The sequence below is a fragment of the Electrona antarctica genome (genome assembly GCF_951216825.1).
Source record: "Electrona antarctica genome assembly, chromosome: 19".
Lineage (NCBI taxonomy): Eukaryota > Metazoa > Chordata > Actinopteri > Myctophiformes > Myctophidae > Electrona > Electrona antarctica.
The window spans coordinates 22,766,582-22,792,109 of NC_136800.1; the positions used below are offsets into that span (position 1 = coordinate 22,766,582).

The 25,528-nt window shown below is 43.7% G+C and overlaps 1 protein-coding gene across 1 annotated transcript in view; it reads right to left on the minus strand.

Annotated features, from left to right (window-relative positions):
- The window catches only part of piezo2b (piezo-type mechanosensitive ion channel component 2b), a 182,696-nt gene that overhangs the window by 124,495 nt on the left and 32,673 nt on the right, over window positions 1-25,528 (minus strand). Inside the window, exons 4-11 of the mRNA XM_079529246.1 lie at window positions 25,336-25,378; window positions 17,452-17,614; window positions 14,067-14,349; window positions 12,781-12,994; window positions 4,852-5,023; window positions 2,978-3,085; window positions 2,547-2,588; window positions 1,352-1,475 (exon numbers count right to left, since the gene is read on the minus strand). Of these exons, the coding sequence (XP_079385372.1) occupies window positions 1,352-1,475; window positions 2,547-2,588; window positions 2,978-3,085; window positions 4,852-5,023; window positions 12,781-12,994; window positions 14,067-14,349; window positions 17,452-17,614; window positions 25,336-25,378 (1,149 nt within the window). The remainder of the gene's footprint in view (window positions 1-1,351; window positions 1,476-2,546; window positions 2,589-2,977; window positions 3,086-4,851; window positions 5,024-12,780; window positions 12,995-14,066; window positions 14,350-17,451; window positions 17,615-25,335; window positions 25,379-25,528) is intronic.

Genomic DNA, 25,528 nt, shown 5'->3' on the forward strand with positions numbered 1-25,528 from the left:
ACCCGAGAACTGTCTGTCTGTCTGTCTGTCTGTCTGTCTGTCTGTCTGTCTGTCTGTCTGTCTGTCTGCCTGCCTGTCTGCCTGCCTGTCTGTCTGTCTGTCTGTCTTCCACGTAACTTGATAACCGACTTCAAATTCGACACATGCGTTCCACTTCACCACAGGGGGTGCAGTGCCCGGTATCGAGTCGGTCGGACCCACGGTTGTTCAGAACCGCCTCAAAAAGGCCTCTGCCCGGGCTCTGGACCGGGCCCCTACCCAGCGTCCATTTATGGAGCTGGCCTGTGAGCTGACCTCACAACACTCCATATTTGGGCATGCCTGACGCAACTCCACAAGCTGGCCTGTTCTGACATCCCAACACTCCATATTTGGGCATGGCTGACACAGAACTCCATATACAGGAATAAAGGGACACAGAGAGACACATACAGAAATCTGACATCATTCTGACGTCAGGCATAAAAGAGACACAGACATAATATCTGTGTGGGGTGTGCATTTCCAACTAGGCCAGTGCCCAACGGCCACCGCTGTAGAGGCCCCACGGGCACCTCTCTAGTAACTAGAAATGCACTCTGTCGAGCTGCCAACTGCATTGCACACAAGTAGGCCATGTATGTCATACTTTGAACTAAAAACAAACATTAAACCTGTATATAGGAGGGACTAGCACCCCTCAAAAATATAAAAAAAATATTATTGGTACCTATTTTGAGTGGTGTAAACCACTCCTACGACTGGCTTTGTTAGTTTACGTGTCTGTCTGTCTGTCTGTCTGTCTGTTCGTGCCAAAAAATGAGCATGGTTGCTACGGTCACCCAGTTCACCCGGGTGTGATTTCATTACGTCAGACATTACGTCAGATCAGAGCTGATCAGGCTATATAAGACCTTACACCACTCAGTTCACACGGGTGTGATTTTTTCGCTTCCGTTAACTTCCATTGCAAGCCTCCACAGGCCTCCCATTTTAGAAACAGCCTACACGATAATCCGCGGTACACGTGCACAGGGATATTAGTGTTTTTGAGGGGCGCTAGCCCCTCCTACATTCAGCTTTCGGTTACTGTCCACAAACTTCGTCTTAAACAAACAAAAATTCCCATTGACAATGAATGGAGAATTTTACATCAAGTGTCTGAGCAAATAAGCATAGCGTCTATTTTACATCATGATGATGTACGATGATAAGAGTGCCCCTCACTTCTCACGGGTGGGTTTTTTTTTACACAAACACTAGTCATAGGTGGTGGTAGCAAAACAATGTTTGTGTTTACTGTTTACACAAACCCTCAAAGCTGGACAGTGTATGCAACAGTGTATGCAATGTGGTCCTCTGGACAAGTCACCTGTGAAGCCAGTGGACGGGTCGGTTCTGTACTGAGGGGTGGAGTAGAGGTCCCGGCAGACCGGTCCGTTCTCTGTGGTGGTGGTGAGCAGGTCAAAGGACGTCCCGTTGGAAGGGTACACGCCCTGCACAGTGCATTAAACACACAATCACACATCATTATTGAGCCTATCACATTTATGCTGTCTACGACGTAAGTTACGTAACACACCAAACCGTGCTGATAATAAAATGCTTAGTGGAGCATGAAAAGAGCTCGTCAAAATTGACCGCCCTCACTGAATGAATGCTGACCGCTACTTGGACAGTGGCCCTGAGCTAACAATAAACGTTTCACACACAGCAATGCCAATTTCAAAGTGCGATTGCGCGTCTTTAGCCAAAGGCTACCGTGGCCAGATTGAGGCATTGACCCCCCCGACCGATGCGATTCAAGCGATTAAGGAAATCTGGTTCATTTCTAATGTCGTCGTTGTCAGGCGGAAAGCCTGTATGTCCAAAATGTTATTTTTCAGGAAATTTCTAAAAAAGAAAACCACGTGTTCCAATGGATCCAATGTAGTTATTTAGTCACACGCTCTTATTAATACTCTTATTAATACTATTGGTCAAATATTTATAAAACCTATAGACAAACAGTGACAGACTGTGTGCAGGTCATTTTATTGTATTCTAGAATTATGCATATGATATCTCCAACTGAAGCAAAACTTCAGTTCCAAAAAGCAATTTGGGGGCTCGGCTCAGCCATGCACTGCGGAAAAAAGGGGATTGAATTACTCTACGCACTAAAGTCCAGAGTGTTAATTAACAGAGAGTTATCTAGGTTTAATATGTTGGCGCACTGGACCTCACTATAGGCTAAGAATGTGAGGTGTAAAACCTTACAGCCCTTTCTTTGCTTATATCTTGATTCAACAAGGGGAGAAGTAGGGGAAGGAAAACTCCAAATAAGCCCTTACGATTCTGTAACTCTGAGAGTGAACAAATGGAAGCTAAATGGACCCATTTTGCTTCCATTTGTACACTGAGGATCCTACAGTGTATTAGGCATCTCAGATATTAAAACATGGTATCAGATGGGGGGCGGGGGGGCGGGGGGGGGTCCATGGCCTAATGCATATCAAACTAACATTCAGAAAGGCATGTTCTGAAGGCATAACGTCCAGACAGAGTGGACAGACAGTGACACCCACCTCGATGGTGCTGAAGCCGTCCTGCGTGGTGGTGGAGAGGAGCTGAGAGAGAGAGAGAGAGAGAGAGAGAGAGAGAGCGGTGTGTTATTGATGAGCTGGACGGGAGGCCTCGTCTCGATAGGCAGGAACAAAGAACAACAGCACTATTCTGTAGATCGAGAGCATCACTCATCAGTGTGTCTACACACGCTAAAAGCTTTTAAAGCTCAAGAGGTGGCTGTACGGACCTGGTTATGGGAACAAGGTCAGAAAGTTTGTGTGAGTGTGTGTGTGTGTGTGTGTGTGTGTGTGTGTGTGTGTGTGTGTGTGTGTGTGTGTGTGTGTGTGTGTGTGTGTGTGTGTGTGTTGTGTGTATGTGTGTGCACATGTTTATACTGTATGTATGTGTGTGGAGGGTTGTTTGTGTGTGTGCATGTTGCGTGCATGATTACATTCTTCTCGTCAGTGCCCTGGTGGGCCTTCCACCACAGCTGTCTCTTCTTGTCAGCCGAGCTCGTTCCGTTTCCTACGCCCTCGTTCACCTCTCCCTCGTCTCCGTCCTGACAAAACAAAGATAGACACTTTACACTTCAGACAGCACAGCAGATATCGTCTGCTGTCGGGCGGAAACCTCTTAACTCCATTTTCTAACTTTTTTTTCCTCTCTCCCTACTTGATGATAATACAGCGTCACACAAAAGTATGACAAGTAGCAGATGCGCTACTTTTGCTGTTTTTCAATTAGAATCCTGCAGAGGCTGAAAAGTAACAGTTTTGGACATATGAGTTTTCCACCCGACAGAGACGATATATATCTTCACCGCTGGGATCTCTGTTCAGTTCTTTGTTGAACACAAATGACGCTCTCCAGAAACAATGTGTTTAATCAGCTCGGCCAGAGAGTGTGTGGGCTGCCCCGTGTGCATGGGCTGTTTCAATCAATGTAGGATGACAAGAACTTCAGAAGAAAGCTATCAACTCAAGGCACTTGATAAAATGTTAATGGGAGTAAGTGACATGAAATGAAAAAATTAATATGTACAATTTTCACTAGTTTGGGTCCAGGGCAAATGTCAAGTTTCTCTTTTGGGTCGTGAGCTGAAAAGTTTGGGAACCACGGACAGGTCATTTAGCCTGGTCACTGGTTACTGGTCAGACAATTTGTTCAGAGTAAGCTGCTTTGTAAAGCCTTATCTTTAATATTGATCAAACCTGTCAGGTCGGGATTTACATCAAAATCCTTCATTGTTATTGTCTTCTAAAGTGTAAGAGAAAATGGGAAAAAGACAATACACCGCACGCACGCACGCACGCACGCACGCACGCACGCACGCACGCACGCACGCACGCACGCACGCACGCACGCACGCACCACACACACACACACACACACACACACCCCTTCCTGCGGAGAGATCAATAATGCATACAGCCCCTGCAGCTCCATCGACCCCTCTATAAAAACACTAATCTATAACTCTATTACAGGAGAGAAAATATAGGGATCTACCGGTCCGTGACCTTAGAATATAGGGGTCTTCTTTCTTGATAGTTCAGTAGTACTGGTGACAATGCTGCTCTTTCAGAACACACTCGAATGTATGCAGTGATATTTGATACCTTTCACTGGTCATCTGTAATAGGTTCAATACTAGGTTTCTAATGTATGTGTGTAAACATTGGAGTAAAACCTTTTATGTATGTTTTATTTGATGACCAACTGTGAAATGTAAAGGCGAAGAGAGAATGGCAATGGAGAGTTGGAGATAGACTGTCAGAGACAGACAGACAGAGACAGAGAAAGACTAGTCTCGCGTAGCCAGACTACTATTCAACAATCTCTGAATGCTGGTACATACTTAGTTTAGACTAGTCAGTGGTTAGACATGGGTTAAGGTTAGGTTTAGGTTTTCTGCCCCGTGGGAGGTTAGGGTTAGAGTGAGGGTTTGAGATAGGTTGTAGTTGTAGGACTATTGACTGGTCTAACCAAATGACTAGTCTAAACTAAGTACTGTCTAAACTAAGTACTGCACCCCTATAGTATACATACACAGTCTGGAACTACCCGTCCTGAAAGCCGATAAAGGAAGCCATTATATGTTTGTCATTTCCATTCATGAAGATATATTTTAAAAATATAAATGTTTTACATAAAAAAACAATTTCCGCTTAGCAGCAAGATATATATTCGATACAATTTGATTTACAGTACGAAACGGAATCTGGGGAGGAGGCAGGGCATCAGAGACCAGACCGTATGACGGAAGCAACAGCCTGGCTCGCGAGACTAGAGACAGACAGACAGACAGACAGACAGTGTCCTCACTGGCTGGTCGATGGGTTCTTGCAGCCAGAGACGGATCAGTGTAGCCAGAGTGTAGTAGAGCAGCAGCAGCATGATGGGGTTGACAAAGTGGTGCCACCGCAGGTTAGCGTTCACCACAAGCTTCCATGTCCTGAGGCAATCCGTCTGAGCAATGGTGGAGATTCCAAACACACTGCGAGGAGAGAGAGAGAGAGAGAGAGAGAGAGAGAGAGAGAGAGAGAGAGAGAGACAGACACCAGGAGACCACATTAACCACTTCAAATCCTCAGCAGATCAGCTATTTCTGGCCAATGTTTCCCCTGAGAATAGGGATGCTGGGGTTCAAGTGGCCAATACAGTGCATCTGGGGTTCTCAAACATTTTCATGTCAAGGATGTCCATTAAAATGATATGCACCTCACAGACCCTCTCAACCAGAGAGAGAATGTGCTTACCTCCATACAAATCTAAGCACAGTAGACCTTTTTCACAGCAGCCGTATTTACATAAATAGTTACTTACTTCCTTCACAGGTGTTACCAATGATACTAATTAAGGTTGCATTCCATTCGGTTAAACGACTATTGTGCATGTTGGCTCACTGGAAAGGCTCTGCTCAATGTAGCTCTGGTCCATAGCGTAGCATTTAGAGCTATGTTACTCTCGACTTCCGCCGCTCGCATGAATGCAGACCAGCCTCTCGTCTTTAGCGTAAATAAAAAGAAAGTTTTTGCTACTCACCAAAACAAAGGCGGGTTGTGTCATTAGAAAGGCTACTTTCCTTAGTGGGAGCACTCTGAGCCCCCCACCACACGTATAAACGGTACTTTTTGGCCAGCAAGGGATTTCTTTTCACCGGAGGAAAGATATTCTCTATGAGGCAATTCTCTGGGCAATATCGGTAGAAGGCGCAGTGGAGTAACTAAAAGTATTTATTTTCCGGTGGAAACAAAATCCCCTTTTGGCCAAAAAGTACCGTTTATACGTGTGGTTTGGGGGGGCTCAGAGTGCTCCCACTAAGGAAAGTATGCTTTCTAATGACACAACCCGCCTTTGTTTTGGTGAGTAGCAAAAACGTTCTTTTTATTTACGCTAAAGACGAGAGGCTGGTCTGCATTCATGCGAGCGGCGGAAGTCGAGAGTAACATAGCTCTAAATGCAACGCATTAGAGCTATGGACCAGAGCTAAGCTCAATGGAACACATCCTTAACTAGTATCACGTGAAGAAGGTACAGTTGGAGGCCATCGATATTGTCCTTTTCTTTTTGCTGAGGTTTGCGTGATCTGCGCAAAAGGACAGCCCATTTTGGGCGGGTGTTTTAAACATTGTTATAATTTAGCTATTGAAAAATAGCAGATCTACAAGCTCATAGCGCGCCACCGAGTGGCGCGCTACGAGCTTGTAGGTCTGCTATTTTTGAAAAATCATGAAAATATTTATTTCAGAAAACTGGAGGATTTAGAAGGATTTTTTTAAATGTTGAGGTCAGGCCTAAATGGGTCAAATGATAAGGGACAATATCGGTGGCACCCAACTGTAACATACAGTACATACAGTAAAGGCACAGTCACATACAGTACACATCTGAGGAGGAGCCAACGCATGCCAAGGAGTCAACCTTTCTTTGAATGGCTTGGTATGAAGTCACCGTGAGAGGATTGTTCTCATTGAGAAAGTGCCTTGTACAATATTATATAGCATAGCATGGTGGACCGCGTGGAAGGTCCATCTACAGTACAAAACGTTTTGTCGATTTCAGAAACAATGCCACGATGGATGCAGTAATCTTAGAGGAAATGCACAGTAATACTTCTGAAAGGCCGGCATTACCTCTACCAGTGCACACCTGTGTGTATCCGTGTGTGCACGTGTGAATCAAGAGCTGATAAACATGTACCAGCGTCTTACAGAGTTTCAATTTACTGTATTTGGCTTCCTACAGAAATCATAAACATGTCGTCTGTTCAACGCCAAATGTGTATCACATATTGAGGGGCCAAAAGCTAAATCACTTTGTAGCATTGGGGATGGCACAAATTTGACAGATATCGCAGTTTGTTGCAGAAACATGATTCTTTTAAAAGCCAAATTAGGTATAGGCCTACATGATCTCAATACAATGAGCATCAAGCAGCGTGTTGATATTCCATAGGCATAGCTGCTTCCTCTGCCTGCATCCACGTCTTAGACAGCCCTGGGTAGGCCACCCGGCCTGGTGCACATACTGTGTGTGCTCTGCGGAAGGCACCTTTCTACAGTAATTCTCACTAGTTTTACTTGTTCTTTAAAAAATGCAATCCATTATTATTATTGTGTACCTGTTTTAATGAATGTCTGTTATTTCATACTCTCAATAGCTTTAGAGATGAAGCGCTGCTACTGGAATCAGGGATGACTTTCCGTTCAATGCTATACTAAACGCAGACTAAACTCTTCTTAATCAACTGGAAGATGTGAACTTTTTGTTTCGGCCACCACCAGCACATGTGTTGTAACACCGTCTGACAGGATGTGAGATGACGCTGTCGCCTTCCTCTCCGGTAAAACAAAGAAGGTCGTGTACTGTACAGGAAGTGTACCAGGGACATGCCACTGTGGCTTTGGGAAAAGCTTCAGATAGAGAGGGTGTTCTAACAGCATGCCATGTGGAGGAGTCACCGCCCCGCCCCCCTCCTGACACATCACTTCCTGAACGGCTTCTCCCACAGCAGCTGGTGGCAGGTCACATGACTCGGGGACTTCCATTGTTGTGAGGTGGTGGCGGCCAGGATTGCCATGCCCTCTTATTATAAGTGACTCAAGCAGGTCGCTTAAAGCAACGTTGGACTTGTTTTGTCTGTAAAGTCGCTTGTAAATATTGGTATAGTTGTGGGTTGCGGTTCTTTGGGCTTGTTTCTAAAGTGTAGTTGCCTACAGTATTTGGGCTTGCTTCCCAATTCCTATATGTTGTTTAAACCGGTGGTTATCAAACATCAAGGACCCCCAAATGAACTATGTATTTATTATGTATTTGGCTGCAAACCCCCACCCCCCATCTGAAAATATTTTGTGCCCACATGCAAGATTTGTATTAAACATTTTAATGTAGCAGCTCTGTTTCGGGGGTTTGTAGATGCATATAGATTAAATGTGCTCATGTGTAGCCTAATAGTCGCTTCTTTTGGGCTTGTTTTCATGGAACTGGTTGCTTATTTCTCTGACAAAACCTGGCAACACTGGCGGCCGTGTCGGGTCAGGAAGCGAGGTGGAAGCCAGGCGTCTCAACACTCTCACTCAACGCCGGTCCCCGTGGCAAGGCCAAGCCACTGTCAACAGCCACAATTAGGCCAAAGCCACTGAACCGAGACTATTATTCAATAAAGGACAAACGTATTTATGGCGTGGAGTTTCCTTCTAGAGCAGCCAGTGGCGGAAAAAAGTACTCACATTCTTTACTTAAGTAAAAGTATCAATACGGCAATATACGGCAACAAATCGGTGTATGAATGTATGTGTGAATGGGTGAATGTAATCCACAATCTCTGTAAAGCGCCTTGGATAAAGGCGCTATATAAATGCACCATTTACCATTTACCATAGAAATAATCTGTTACAAGTACAACTCCGGAATTCGAAATGTACTTGTATAAAAGTACAAAAGTATTGGCAACCAAACGTTCTTAGAGTACCAAAAGTAAAAGTATTCATTGTACTCAACTTTTCAAATGTATAAAAAAAAATATAAATAGCAGATCTTCAAGCTCACAATGCGTCGCGATGAAACACATTGTGTGTTTGTACAGTAGGAAAAAAAACAAAACTATACAGGGCTGAAGTGGTTAATGTATGTTTTGTAATAATAATACAACTCTACAAAGAAACTAGTAAGTAAAGTTTTCAAATAATGTGGTGGAGTAAAAGTACAATATTTGCCTCTGAGATCTAGTGGAATAGAAGTAAAAGTACAGAAAATTGGAAATACTCCAATAAACTAAAGTACCTAAAAATGTAAACGTAAATGTAGGCCTACTTAGCTACTTTATACCACTGTAATTAGGGCAAAGCCACTGAACCGAGCCTATTGTTCAATAAGGGATATAGAGTATTTATGGCGTGGAGTTTCCTTCTTGACCAGCCCAGGGTGTTGTGGAATAGGAAACACGGGATGTTGGGAGGGAGGGAGGGAGGGAGGGCTACTTTTATCAACATATTGCACTGAGGAAGACAGAAATACCTCGGAGCAGTGGAAAGTGGACGTTAACGTATGGAGGAAGAGGGCAGGCGCTGACATAGACGGCCTATTCATCTACTGAGCCATCAGATAGGAACAGCCACATCATGGAAGTGCAAACGTTCCAGAGTTAGCCTTCAAGAGGAGCTAGTATGTTATAGAAACATGTTATAGGCCTGTTAGCTCTCTGTCTAACGCACGCACGCACGCACGCACCCACGCACGCACGCACGCACGCACGCACGCACGCACGCACACGCACACTCACACACACACACACACACACACACACACACACACACACACACACTACAGTTTTGAGGACCCAAAACCAAAACATTTTACTATTGCGTACTGCTACAGTAGCCTACAGTATGATATGTAACAATACATTAAAAACTAATCTTGAATCTTGAACATAAAGTGTCTTTAGACATTTCTCCTAATCATAATCTACAGTATTTTCACAATTAAGTGCCAGCATGAGCGGAACCCATTAACTCTGAACGAGACGACTTTGTTTTCCGATGGTCGACTTGTCAATGCAACGCAGTAATCAGTGTTTATCAGCGATGCCATCTTGGCCCTCTAACAGGAGATTGGGAGTAGCTGGGACCAGCAGGGTTTATCCAAGGCAGTCTAAAGCTATACATAGACGTAATGGCATTGGTCCTGACACACTGCAGCACAGCTTTCAAATGAGAGCCCATAAAATCAATAAGGCTCCACAAACGCCAAGGGCACAGCACAGGGCGAGAGAGGGAGTGAGGGAGAGAGAGAGAGGGAGACAGAGAGAGAGAGAGAGAGAGAGAGAGAGAGAGAGAGAGAGAGAGAGAGGCAACAATCAGGAAAACTATGTTGTGAGTTCCAAAAAGCACAATTAACCATCATCGCAAGTCTTGTTGTAATAGCTAAATGTGTTACAATACAGGAACAAGCTGTACTGTAATTCATGAGCAGCTATGACCAGCAAGAGAGCCATTTAGATCCATGATTAAACTGTACATGTTGCATGCTCTCTCAGTTTATCTGGACACAGGGCTATCAGTCACGACGACGAAGAAGAAGAAGAAGAAGAAGAAGAAGAAGAAGAAGAAGAAGAAGAAGAAGAAGAAGAAGAAGAAGAAGAAGAAGAAGAAGAAGAAGAAGAAGAAGAAGAAGAAGAAGAAGAATGTAGATCTTTATTAATTCTGTGGGAAATTCAGTTCCAGCTTCACCCAGCTGATTATGGTTATGTGTAGGGACACTTCGACATGTATAGAAAGTATGCACATGCATCACTTTTCATTCACTGGAACACGCCCCCCACAACTTCCGGGTACGATGATGTCACACGCATAGCCTCTATAATCGGCTGACTGGGAGGCAAACCAGTGACCTTCTGATTACTAGAACTCTACCCAGTAAGCTACGGCCGCCCCGTACGACGGTTTTGTTGTAGTATAAAAGATCACACCCGTGTGAACTGAGTGGTGCAACTCCCCCCCCCCCCCTGTATTCAAAATCATGTTGATTGGGTTACTGCCAAACTGAATGGACATTAGTTTATTCCTTTTTGTAGAGTGGTACTTATCTTTCAAGCTGCAATTTCACGCTTCTGTGGATTTGTTTGTCCAACATAACTTTGTAGTGGTATCAAGAGCCTAGTTCTCAATTAGCGCCGAAAATAGTCTAAGAGCTGAAATCACTTTGTGTTGCAAGTTGCAACACGTTGTGAGCCTAATATATCGCCTATTTTCGGTGCGTGACACTCGATGAAGTACTGAGCCAGTCTTTAGTTCCTTGCTATGATATCCAAGAAAACGTTCTTCACACAGAGCATGGACAAGCATGACTGTTGTTTTCCAGTGCCCTGTTGTCACTAGACTGCCCATCGTGTGTAACCGCCAGAGCCACAAACGGCTCCGCTCTCATGCATAATATAACAACACCACTATCCTGGCCCTCTTATGCTGATGAATCACGTCTGGTAGAGAGAGTGATACATGGACTCACCAGCTGCGTTTGCCTTTTCTACGGGCCCTGTTGTTTTTAACAATGATAAATATTTATTGCCGTTTAAACAAGCCTGCCTAGAGATTCGCATATCCATCCCTGTGCTAAAACCTTCTATGATTTGTCCTCTCATTGAGCAATGTGTTGCTGTTATGCAATAATATAAAAACTTTACTCTGACGTCCTCCTGTATGTGTGCCATTTCTGTATGTATGTACTTGTACTTATGTTACTATTTGTGTTACAACAAAAACATTTCATTACATTTGTAACTTGTGGTTGTCAAATATGTAATAAAAAGTACAGATCACTAGAGCAGTTAACTTGTGTATTACTTTTAGTTCAGTTTATATATAAATATTTTGAAATTTGGGGTCAATATACATATAATTTTGGGGGTCCTTGACATGAAAAAGGTTTTATATATATACCAGTAAGACGCCTGGAGGTCGAGGTCACTGGCCGTGTCACTGGCGCGTGCACTGGCCATATATGAAGCATGTCTTGAGTCAAGTGTACAGGGTTTGATTATGTCAGATCAACATATGGAATGTCAGAACAGGACAGCTCCATATATAGAGATCTAAGGGTGGCAGCGGGGGTGGTGTCATGAGTGTACAGGGTTTGATGAGGGCCCAGGTAGGGCCGGGCCTTCATTATCGGGCCTGTTGAGAACTCGCTGGCTGCCGGGTGCGGCTGCACAAATAACTTTGGGTCAGGCCCGTCTAGAGTTTAAATGGACAGGTAGGTATCAGTCAACAGGGAGACATCGAAGAGGAAGAATGGATGGGGAAGGATCAACATATGGAATGTCAGAACAGGTGCTGAAATATATACATATACTGTACTAATATTGATGACATCAGGGATCTCCATATAGGGGCTTAATTGTGACAGCTGATTTACTATTATCCCCGATGATGTCACGTGATGTCACGAGACCTGGGCACCATATATGGGGGCTTTCCACATGTATGGGGATTTTGAGTGATACACTGACTGACTGACTGACTGACTGACTGACTGACTGACTGACTGACTGACTGACTGACGGGAAATGCACGATTCCATAGTTAACAGCAATTAGGATTTTGTAGAATCGGCCTCAGGTCTTAATGGGTTAAAAGTCACTGAACATTTCACTGAATAAGAAACTTACTCCAAGCGACAGCTCACAACCTGTTCTTTCTCAGAAAGATATCGGGGATCAATCATGAATGTTGTATCTAGTGCTGAAAGAATAAATACAACATATTTGGATAGCGGCGCGCTCACTGTAAAGCTAGAACGTACAGAAGAGCAATGTTAAGGAGGTTAGGAAATCTTTGGGTGGAGCTGCGGGTTGAAGATAGAGGTGGCGCTTGCATTGTTTCTACTGGAAACAAAAGACGGTCAAAACTAAAATCTGACTCTTGCTGAAAAGGGAGATATTTCTGTACCTGTTCCAAATTTCAGGTCAAGGAAGACAATACTCGGCACAAAGACTTCTTCAGTGAGTTTAGGCTATGTGCCAAAATGCTTAAGCGTTTTGTCTATTGCAATATGAGCCAAATAAAAAAGTGAAACAGTCCTCCTTGACCTGAAATTTGACATGTGCAAAATCTTTCAAAAAATAAATTCCGGAATATGCTGGCTGGATATTGGATTCAGCAGTCAGTCCACTGAGAATCCCACCGCTGAAGCACCACCTCTTTATTCAACTTAATTGCCAACCAAAGTGATTAAGGCTTGTATATTGCTGACCTGATGTAGCTGTCATCTGGCGAGATGGACTCCTGGAAGAACTGGAACTGGTACAGGTAGAGGACGACGAGGTGTCCGGCGCTGAAGATGGCCATCAGCACGCACATGCAGCTGAAGATGAGCGTGTCGATGGTGCGGGCGAACGACCACCACGTGCACAGGAACAGGAAGCTGAAGAAGTACACGGCCGACGTCAGCGACGGCAGCATGATGCCTGTGACGGGGCATAAAGTTTTAGTGTTGATCACCATGATGCCTGTGAGTGTGAGGGGGCGTGAAGTTTTAGTGTTGATCACCATGATGCCTGTGAGGGGGCGTGAAGATTTAGTGTTGATCACCATGATGCCTGTGAGGGGCGTAAAGTTTTAGTGTTGGTCAGCTTGATGACTGTGAGTGTGAGGGGGCGTAAAGTTTTAGTGTTGATCACCATGATGCCTGTGAGGGGGCGTGAAGTTTTAGTGTTGATTTTGTCGGCTCAAACTATCCCGAAGAATGTTCGTCGACTTTTTTTCCGAAATAAAAACTAAGCTACGATGACTAAAGCTGAGACTAAATATAATACAAATAAAAACTAGACTAAAATGTTAGGGAGGGACTAGTGGAGAAGTACGGAGCCCCTGAATGGCCATGCATTCAAAATATATTTTATCTTGTCCGTACAAGATAATATCTCGTCCGTACAAGATATTATCTTGTCCGGACAAGATATTATCTCGTCCGGAAAAGATAATTATTATCTCCAAGTGTAAAATCAGCCATTATGACGACATCAAGGCCCGCCAAAATTCGACTAAATCAACTGTAAATGTAGTCAACAGAAATCGTATGATATTTAGTCGACTAAAACTAGACTAACACTAAAACAGTTCAGTGACTATGTAACTAAACTACACTAGTGTAAAGTGTTACATGAATGATGCTAGCATGATGCTGTTAGACCAATGGGAAACCCTTGTCCATTATTCAGTCTGCATTTGAGCCACGGACCACCATTTGATGAGATTGAACCTCTCCCACCCAAAACTGGTCCATGGACCAATTATTATTTATTTATATACAAAGCATGTTTAATGATTTTAACAACTCACAGACAATCGACAAAATACTTTTAATAAGTAGTGAAAACGGACGATCTACAAGCTCACAACACGTCGCGATGCAAAGTGTTGTGAGCTTGTAGATCGTCCGTTTTCACTAGGTTGGGTTCCGTGAAAACATCAGATTTCTCTTTCGGATCTCGAGCTAAAAGGTTTGGGAACCACTGCTCCACTGAAAGAGTTACTGACCGGTCAGCCCCAGCAGGGTGGTGACCACCACCTGTCCCGCCGTGGTGATCAGGTTGCCGATGATCTCCTTCACTCTGGACGCCACGCCGGCCACCAGCCGCAGCACCTTCATCTTGGTGCTCTCCACGGCCTCCTCCTCCTCCTCCTCCTCCTCCTCCTCCTCCTCCTCATCTTCGTCCAGCTCCTCTGCCTCCTCCTCCTCCCCGGCCTCGTACCCCGAGGCCTCGTAGTCCTCCTCCAGCAGGATGTTGTTGTGGTCCAGGCTCAGCTTCTCCTCCTCCTCCTCCTCCTCCTCCTCTTCCTCCTTGGAGGACACGGATTCATGTCACGGCAGACAGGTACATTAGACAGACAGGTACATTAGACAGACAGGTACATTAGACAGACAGGTACATTAGACAGACAGGTACATTAGACAGACAGACAGGTACATTAGACAGACAGACAGACAGGTACATTAGACAGACAGGTACATTAGACAGACAGACAGGTACATTAGACAGACAGGTACATTAGACAGACAGGTACATTAGACAGACAGACAGGTACATTAGACAGACAGGTACATTAGACAGACAGGTACATTAGACAGACAGACAGGTACATTAGACAGACAGGTACATTAGACAGACAGGTACATTAGACAGACAGACAGGTACATTAGACAGACAGGTACATTAGACAGACAGGTACATTAGACAGACAGGTACATTAGACAGACAGGTACATTAGCCTCGGAGAACGCCGGCGTTTTGTTTTCAAAGGAGGAAAAAAAAAAACACCTGGGCGAGACATGCATGAGAACTGGCTGTATTGGCTGGCTGGTTGTATTTTCGCCATGCAGCCAATGAGAGTGCAGAGGGGCGTCACTCCAAATGTGGTGACGTCAGTGTTCTCTGCGCTGTGTGGAGTTGGGAGCAGAGGGGGGGCGGGGGGGTGGGGGGGTGGGGAGAGGGCGGGCACATAGCTTGGTGAACCAATAGGAAGTCTCAGCCGGGAGATGGTTCCGCCACTCTATGACCAGAAACGCATAGGTCTCTTTCAGGCTACCCTTACATCAATGGACAATATCCATAATGATGGCGAGATGGTTCATTCTAGGGATTCGTTAGGAAGTGGTTAAAGTTTTTTGGGGCTCTCCTACGTGTCACAATCAGGCTTTCTCATCATATTTGGGTTTTTACGTAAACGCCAACTGATTTGGTGCTACTCGTGAGGTATCTCCCTATACTTTGTATAATGTATAATCCCTCCCCCTCTTCAGTTCCAAATTAGCATTTGGTGTCTTCTGGAGACTGTGGGAGACAGACAACCACTGATCTAGGATGAGGGCTTAGATCAGCTGCACTGACACTCACCCCATGGTGGGCATTGTGCCCTTTCTGATGCCCAGCGTATCATTTCAATATTCAGTGATTGATGGTGCTCTGCTTGTTGGCAGAACTGTCCATGGTACTGAAACCTTTTATAGTGCCCTACGGGCGGGTGATGATATAGCGATAGCGATACCATATCATCGCTGTCGGGCAGAAACCTTGTATGAACAAAAACATTAGTTCAGTCAGATAACGCACGAATAGATTGAACAAATATTTATTATAGAATGAGAATACAAGTGATGTGTGCATATAATATATATATTATCTTGGTGTTCGGCTCTGCTACATTTTTCTCCCTGCTCGGCACAATTAATCATTAACCCAACCTCCAGGTTGGCAGAGGAAGTGTAGTGCCCAGGATTACATTAGATAATTGACACTGGGTGAAAAAATGGGTTGCAAAGTCGTGGGATAAAAATGTAAAACAAAACAAAAAACCAATTAGTGGAAATAGCATATCTACAGGCTCACAACGCACCGTGAAGTGTAGCTTTGGGAGCGTGTAGATCAGCTATCTTTGCTACTTTTGCACTACACTCTTGAATTATGAAGAAGGGCATTAATGTATGAAAAAAATTATAATAATAATAATAACTTTACATTAGATACAATATTTACATGGACTGTAAGTACCCCACCTAGTCTCTCACTGGTCTCACATGCGCTTCCCTGCACTTTACTGTTTCTTAGTTTCTTGTTGTATTGTTGGGAACAAACACCCTCCCCTGTCTTAGGTACACCTAAATATATCTATAAATATAATATATAAATCTATCTATAAATTCTAGAAATCTCAGTATGTATGTTTGTCTGTTGGCTAGCACATTATCGTGAGAACTGTTCATCCAATCAACTTCACACTTAGTATTGCTGAGGATTCAGCAAGGGAGTCCAGTGTCCAGTGTGAAGTTGATAGGACGAGCGGTCTTCACAAGCAGCACTTCCAGGGGCCGAGCAACCCACCGTCCCCAAACAGCCAAGCAACCCACCGTCCCCAAACAGCCACGCATTCCAAGCAGCATTCACAAGCAGCACTTCCAGGGGCCAAGCAACCCACCGTCCCCAAACAGCACTTCCAGGGGCCAAGCAACCCACCGTCCCCAAACAGCCACGCATTCCAAGCGGTCGCACGCTATGAACTGACATGACCCCTGACAACGTCGAAAGCAGCAATACCGGGAGCCAAGCAATGTGCCACGCCCCGAACAGGCGGGTTGCAAGTAACAACAAATAGTAACAATGTATTAACAATGTATTAGTCAAAACATTCAAAGCACACTGATCTGGCAAGCCAAACTTCAAACAAACTACAAGTTGAAATATTTCCTATAGGGGTCTAAATCAAACCGACAGAAATGAAAACAGAAGAACAACAAGATAATGATGATCTCGTGCTGCGTATCAATGAAGGGGAGCCGTGCCATCTGTGCCAGGGGGAGTGCCACAGTCGGGAGTGAAAAGTGAATGTGGATTTAATTACCAGCGAGTCATAAAAGGACAGTAACGATGTGCCAAGGGACTGGGGTTAGGAGAAGAGGTGGGGGGGAGGGGGGGGGGGGGGGGGTTCCAGGTCATCACCGCTGCGAGAACACTCATGCATGGAGAGCACTCTGCTCTCTCCATATTTCTAACTTCCCAGATTTTTTATGAATCATGGGAGGGAAGCTTTCATGCTGTCAATGAATGGGCCATTGCACAGAACATGTTCTGGGAGATGAGGTGAAGTCAGGTCAGTATAATACAGAGATGGGAGAAACAGAGAAGAGAGAGATGGAACGGAAGGAGAGAGAGACAGACAGAAATACAGTGATGGGCTGGGTGGACGGACGGACGGACAGGAATAAGTAGACAGCGATACATTAAACATACATACAAATAAAGTACTTACTGTACACGCACACGACAAAGAGACACACATTTAGAGGCAGAAAGCAAACAGACAGACATAGAGAGTTTTCATTGTGGTTTGTGTGTACTGGATGGATGTCAACAAAATGAAGGTCCACCTGGTCCTCGGGTTGGAAGTCAGCGTTGTCCTGGGCCATGTCCTCAGCCGGCCTCTTCTGCACCAAGCTGCGACACAGCAGCCAGGTGGCCAGGCCCGCCACGAACATGCCGATGTCAGGGATGAACACGCGGATGCCATTTCCCGCGTCTGCACCAATAACACTGGAGACAAGACGAGACAGAAGACAGAGAGAGGACATGCTAAAGTTACTGATTTCATTTTTACAATGTCAGAATTGTAAACAGAAATAGGAATTACTTTGACTGCTGTAGAAAAACAGCAGTCCATTGGAGTCCATGTTCCATCTAGAATTATAAACAAACGCTACAGGTGTTTTATTTAACTATAAAAGTAAAACGTGCGGGTTGTGACATGTTGTGAGCTTGTAGATGGGCCATTTGTGCTGAATGTTCACTCCAGATTAGCGAAGTGGTAAACTGCGAGGATACACGTAGTTACATAAGATTACAACCATAGACGTTTGGAACAATTACTACTGTAAACACCACCCGTTGCAGTGGGTGCATGGGAATCTGGATTTATCCCATTCTTTTAATATGGTGTTTTACGTCTTTCAACTTTTATACGGGGGTTCCGCCCGTTTTCCACATCAGGCTCACATGTATCAAACACGTAAGTCTAATGTATGCCCATTAAATTAGTGAAATTGCACCAAAACAACAAATGGAATGGCTATGAGAAAAGGTCTGAAAAACCTATCTGGAACGTTTGGAAAAAAAACATCAAGCAATCCAAATGCACAACTGTACAACAAAGACAGGCCCCTCTCTCTTCTTATATCAATGAAATGGACTTGTTTCATGGCAGAACACTATTATTACACAGAGGGGACTATGTGCACATCTTGTACCGGTATTTAGACCATGCTGTTGGACATCAAGGCAAGAATCAAGGAGAAGAAGCTAAAACAGAAGGCAAATATATCCTGATATATTTAACCACGTAAACCCTATTGCTTTGTTGATCAGGATACACTGGGTCTCTGTACTTGGTCCCCTCGTCTACACCAAACCACTTCGGCCATGAAGTATGACCATGGGTAAATAACACAGAGTATTGCTCTTTGAGTAGTGTTACAATTAAGTACAAACATATTTCCTCAAACAGGAAACCAAATGATGGTGGTGTAGAGACAGTTGCTAGGACTGCTGTAGGTTTCATATGGTTCATTCTGCCGCCAGTCAGGCCAGTGTCGCTTGAGGACAGGCTTTACGACATGCTGTGATTGGACTTAAAATAAATAAGAATCATCCTCAAAATGGCTTACAGACTCGCTGTTAAAAATAAATCTTCGAAGGATCCAAACCCGATGTCTATTTAATGTGTTTTACAACAATCTGCACAGTATCCTGTTATATGCCCCCAAAAAGTGTTTTCTCTTTAATTCACGCTGAGCTCCGAATAGAACTAAGTGACAATAAACAAAACAGGTGGGGTGTTTATGTGACGTAGGTTGCCGGAGCAAATGTTGACTGTAGTGTGCGGCAGTAAACCGATGGTGTGCCTTCAAAGAACTGGCCCATCGCAGTCTGGCCCCCAAGTCGATACTAAGCTCGTAAAAGTGAACAAGTTGAAAACCCGACGCTAATCAACACAATGGAAAACGCACACTCAGATAAATGGTTCGTTCTGTTTGGCTCCTGTTGACTGGCTTAATCTAATCAAGGCCGTCTGTTTCCATACTGTAAGATTGCTGCTTTATTGTTGTGAAGCTCTGTGAATCACATTCTCAAATGATGGCCAGGCCAGAGAAACTTATGACACCTACACTTTTACTCCTCATAATCAAAGGATTACAGCCCGAACCGATATATCTCTCTCTCTCTGGCCAACAAGTCGATATCTGCAATTATGCAATCTGGAGAATCCATTCGTTGAAAAATAAGAAATAAAATATGAATCCATTGATCTGTCTCAAGAGATTAGCAATTATGCAACCGGTGTGTCCCACTTTTTAAACCAGGGTTCTGTGAATAAAATTGCAATAACTCTATCATAAGACCCCTAGAAACATCTTGGTTGGACCTGGATACATCGCTGAGGGCAAAATAAGTAATTGTGATAAATACATTTAAAAAGCATAAACAAAATGTTTACACAAAAGAAAATTCATAACCGTTCTGTGCACATGATGTGATTTAGCTGTGCCATATGTGCCACTGGGGGGTCGACTACAATGTGGAAAAGCTGCTTTAGATCTGAGGGGAACCAGTCATGCAGTCGGACTTATTATGTGGGCACCTAGCGTTGCATAAGTTGTGTAGTGCATAAAAAGGAATCCACAAGCATGACAGAAACAAAACAAAAATGCTCAAAAGTAGCAATTGTACAAGTGGCACGAATTATTATTATTGTCATTATTATTAAATTGATCTATATAATCACAGAACACTATATATAATTTGTATATAATATATAGTTTGAAAGCATTGAATGGTTAAAACCTTTAACCACTTAAACCCAATATACTTAATTGATCTCCAGTCCTTGGCCCCCTCCTCCTCCTGCCCTGAATAATGTCTTTGACAGAAGATAGCAGATACACAAGCTCACAAAACACATCACATTGTGCGCTTGTAGATCTGTTTGCCAAATGTTCGCCTATTATGACATGCCCAGAAAAACATGCTTAGGGTTCATGTGGTTAAATGCACACAAAACCACCATAAGCATTTTACACATGAACTAATTTAACGGTCCCATGTGCTATCGAGGGACAAAACAACCAAGTGGAAACCTGGTTTAAATCTTAAGAGGAAATGAGTGGTGAGTCATGCCGCTGGGATTATAATGTGGGCACCTAGCAGCACTGCAGAAAGTTCTGATGAATTAGATGCAGAAGGCTCCAGTACGGGTATTTCAGAAGCACCTTCCTCCTCCACGCTCTCTCTCTCTCCAGATTAGATCTGCAGTCATCTGCCATAAGCCATCATCATGGCAGCTTCTTGCATCTTGTTCTCATATGGATCAAAGTGATGGAATCCCTCCAAACACTGGCCACGGCCCGAGCCAGCTACATCTTTAGAACGCTCATTATCGCTTCAGAAAATTACACTAACACTGGCGAGTGAAGGGGAATGCCTCCGCTCGCTGCTGAAAGGCCACCAGGGTAATTACTGCGAGTATCAATCACCTCAGACAAAATGTATAAATAAATGTACCACGGGAAGAAAAAAAACAGGTTCAGTACTATTTAGCATGGGCTCTGAACAATCCTTGACGATGCTGTGAACTATCTTAGACGCTGTGAACTATCCTCAACGCTGTCCCGGGTGAGTGCTCATGCAGAAAACACTTTTAGATGTTTACTACTGAATTTGGCCAAATAAAATCTCCAGAAGGTTCAACAACAAAAAATCTGGCATGCCTGTGTGTCCACTCCAGGGTACATAAATACGCAGCAGACCACAGAATATGTTCACACAGATCAACCATGTAAATATTTGGTATTCCTCGCAGGTTGGAGAAGGTCAGCCACACGTCTGCAGAAATGGGGAGTCGATCATACTTGTAGAGACACGGACAAGCTGGGAATTCTCATTATGTCGGAACATTAGACATGAGACTGTGTGTCTCTACTGCACAATGAATTGAAAATCTTTATTTTAAGTTTCACAATGATATAATCTGGAAACAAGTTGTAACTTGCCTGTGTCTCCTCACCATTACACAAGTATTAAAGTGTAGGTGTCATATTTAAAATTGTATAACCCATCTCTCCACCCATGAAGCAATTACAGTACACACTACAGTATTTGATCAAATATATATACAAATAGCAACACAAATCATCTTTTTCCACCTAAAACAATCATACTCAATAATTGTGATTGCAGTATTCATCTGAACATAATGGGGATTATAATGTTAGCCATAATAATGGTGCAGCCCTACTCTACTGTAAACGTTGGGTCAACAACAGGAGGTTTATGTTCCTACAGCTCTCGGCCTGAAAACAGCCATTGACGGATGGGAAGAGCAGCACTTATGGCTACGTATAGGCAGATCTGTCAGGGGTATACAGTACGCTCCTCAACACAAACAGGTACTGTAAATGCGAAAGGGATAAATTGTTTATGGCCCCAACTTCCGCCACTTACAGCGCACTATCTAGCTTGCGAATGGCTCTTGAGTACTGGAAAAAGGACGTGGCTAACTTAGGACATTCCCGTACTCAGGAAACCACATTGAATACGATCATGGGATATGGGATGGACGGAGAGACGGGAGGGCGGGAGTTGCAGACAGATGCGGCAGCGAAGGGCCTTGAAAAATAGGGCCTGTCAACTGATCGTCGGACATAATCGGGTTTAGCATTCATCAAGGCAAACCACATACATGACGCTGTAGGAGCAGGTTAGCAGCATTTACAAGCCTTGTCAAGTGATTGGCTGGTGTGTGTGTGTGTGTGTGTGTGTGTGTGTGTGTGTGTGTGTGTGTGTGTGTGTGTGTGCGTGCGTGCGTGCGTGCGTGCGTGCGTGCGTGCGTGCGTGCGTGCGTGCGTGCGTGCGTGCGTGCGTGCGTGCGTGCGTGCGTGCGTGCGTGCGTGCGTGGCCACATGTGCAAAGTGGTGTTTAATGTTATTAACCACTTGCAACCTGTCAACCTGGCGGTTCTATGGTCTATGGTCTCTATCTTGGACATGGCATTCATAGGCAAACCTATTTATTTATTTATTTTACTATCAAAAATGAAAGATATTATTATATTATAGATTATGATATTTCTCCCATCGTCTGGGGGTCGGGGGGTTATTTTGTCTCCCTTGGGGGGGCCCTGCCTCAAAAGGACCCGTCCCGGACCCGGCCACGGCATTCCGTGCCGGAAAAACGGGCGCCGCCGTTCCGTTTTTCTCACTTGTACTGGTTTCTCGCATTTACTGTAACATACAGTACATACACAGTCTATCAACAATGTACAGTAACATATATACACAGTCTATCAACCATGTACAGTAACATATATACACAGTCTATCAACCATGTACAGTAACATATATACACAGTCTATCAACCATGTACAGTAACATATATACACAGTCTATCAACCATGTACAGTAACATATATACACAGTCTATCAACCATGTAAGGTACATTTACTACATATATACACAGTCTATCAACCATGTAAGTGAGTAATGTAGTATGAGTCCTAGCAAGCTGGTGCATAATTGCTGACGTTTACTTCTATGAGCCTGCCTGCACTCACAGGGGTGACTGAAGTGAGTTTTATCACTTTCCCTGAACTGAAACAGTGTTTGAAACAGTTCTGCTGGGAAAAGAATTCACGCTCAATTGACCAAAAGTGATGTATTTTTTACGATGTAATCCACGAGCAGCACCACTTTGGTTTTTTAGACTAGGAAAGAAAACCTTTTCTGGTTTTCATCAATCAATCTAAAAACCCACATAGTTTCAATTAATAATTCATAGGAAAGAAAGGACTGAAATGATTACCGTGTCATAATATGTCACTTTTGTTTTAAAAGTTAAGTGGGGCTGTCTACTCTTGTGCTCCTGTGTCTTTTTGTATCTGTTTTATTTTTTAGATAGATGCTTCATAATGCTGAAGTATAAGGCACTGGTTCTCTACATGGGGTCTGGGACCCCCCAGGGGTCCTTGAAGGGGTTCCAGGGGTCTCCAGTTCAATGATTGATAGTTAGGAACCAAATGGACACTTACAGCACTACAATTCAGGACTACAATTCAGAAAGTGTACAAATGGAACCAAATGGACACTTACAGGACTACAATTCAGGACTACAATTCAGAAAGTGTACAAATGGAACCAAATGGACACTAACAGGACTACAATTCAGGACTACAATTCAGAAAGTGTACAAATGGAACCAAATGGGCACTTACAGGACTACAATTCAGAAAGTGTACAAATGGAACCAAATGGGAGGATTTTACAATATATTAAAAACCATATCAAATGGTGGGACAGGCGGCTAATGCATATCACACTGGGGTGGGGGGGAGGGGGTCTTGAAATAAAAAGTTGAGAATTACTATATTGGAGGGACATGTGCACGGTGCTGGGCTGGCAAAATACAACCTAATCACCGTTTACACTGAGCAAGATAAGTATAATGGTAACTATGAATGTAGTTGAATGTAGTAAAAAAATAGTACTATACTATAACTATAGTCGTAAACCATATCGTTTGCATCACTTCCAGGGCAATTTTATGAACCATAGCAACATCGACAGCCTTTCAAAATCAATCAGAAGGACATATGGTATGCTATGCAATCAGTCTCATTCACCCACGAAAGGTTCTGTGATGGACGGAGATTAGAAGACGATAATGAATAGCTAACGCTAGCTGGTAGACTACTAGCTGGCATTACCTCAGGTACGCTCACCTCCTTATAATAAAACACTATTGTGAGCTTGTACATCTTCTATTTTCACTTATTTTGTGCAACACTCCAATTATGTAAGTTGGAGAAAATGGAGAGACAACGTTTCTGCGTCACAGCAACAATAGAGGGTATGCGCATGCATAAAGTGAGTGGCAAAGTGAGTTTAACATTGTTTAATGCAATCAGATATGACTTTTCTGTTTGGATGTATGGGCTGTCAAAGCCAGAACGTCGTTTTTGTCACTCAGTAGGCGATCTAACTTCTAACTTGCGCACGCACATGGCCAAATGCTCCCGCGCACATCTGAAATATGTCGCGCACAGACTGGTGTAAAAAAAAATGTTTTCTTTAAAAACAAAATTGTCCACAATATGTATCTGCGGAACCATTCTGTTGCTTGTAATCACTGCAGGTACTCGACCTGTCATGTCACATTGACCTGTGTTGTTTGGTTGTAATTGTTCCCACTTCCCAGTGTGTGCACTCACTGCACTAGCAGCGCTGAGAGTTGCGATTGCATCATTGTATAGCCTATGCTGCCTTCCAGTTATACCTTAAAGTAAAAAAATGTTTAATCAAGCTGCTTTTGTGTATTTTTCTACTTGGCTGTGTATGCTGTTCATGCTTTGAAGTCCGATAATACACACTGACAAAAAAAAAAAAATAATAATATTTTCTTTTTATAATTATGAATTATTACAATTATGACGTCATGAACGGGGCCTCCCGATCCTTAAGGCCGCCCCTGTACATACATGTATGTCATTCCCAGGATTCCTGTGTAGAAAGCCTACATTTTAACCGCCAGACTAAAGGGAATTCCGTATAGACCGGGGGAGATATATTTTCGGTCATCAGGCTGAGGCTGTGAGCCACTCTTCTACACTCACTGCCCTTTTGACCTCCTCCCGCTGGGAAACCCGATCCGGGTAACAGCACCAATGTAACACCCGGGATTCTAACCGCTAGACTAAAGGGAATTCTGGGGGAATACAGGGGACATATTAGACTTTTAGGTCACCAGGCAGAGGCACTGAGCCACTCTGCTACACATATTATTGTGTGAATATTGTGTGGTAATTCCGACGGAGAATTAGTCCGACATGCGGGAACAACGGTCGGACTACCGCTCGAACATGCGCTGCTCCCGTGCTTGCGGTTATGGTTAGGTTATGGTTTAAGGTAGGTTGTCTGTCTAATGACTGTCGGACCAATAATAGTGTCGGCTTGTGAGGGGCGCTCTTATCGTCATACATCATCATACATCACATTCCATGCTCAGCCAATCAAATCATCGTTATTTGGTACACACGAACACACAAAGCTGGACATAGGAGGGCTAAAAGACAATAGCCATGGAGTGGACAACATTATAATCAAGCATTTCCACATGCTGTTATTACTGTACATACAGTCCTACAAAAGGTTCTGCTATACAGTACTGTCTGCTGTGCTGAGGGATGGGCTCCATCACTTTAATGTCTTACCTCTCAAAGCCAATCTGTCGTATGGATTTTTCCCACGTCGAGCCTGAACAAAACAACAAGAAGACATTTACTGATTAGGCATCACTTTGCGTGTGCAATGAAATGCATCCTGAGTATGACAATAACAGAGGACAAAGACACGCAGGAATGTGCATGTGACTTTTAACCAAATATGAAATACACGGGTTATTGA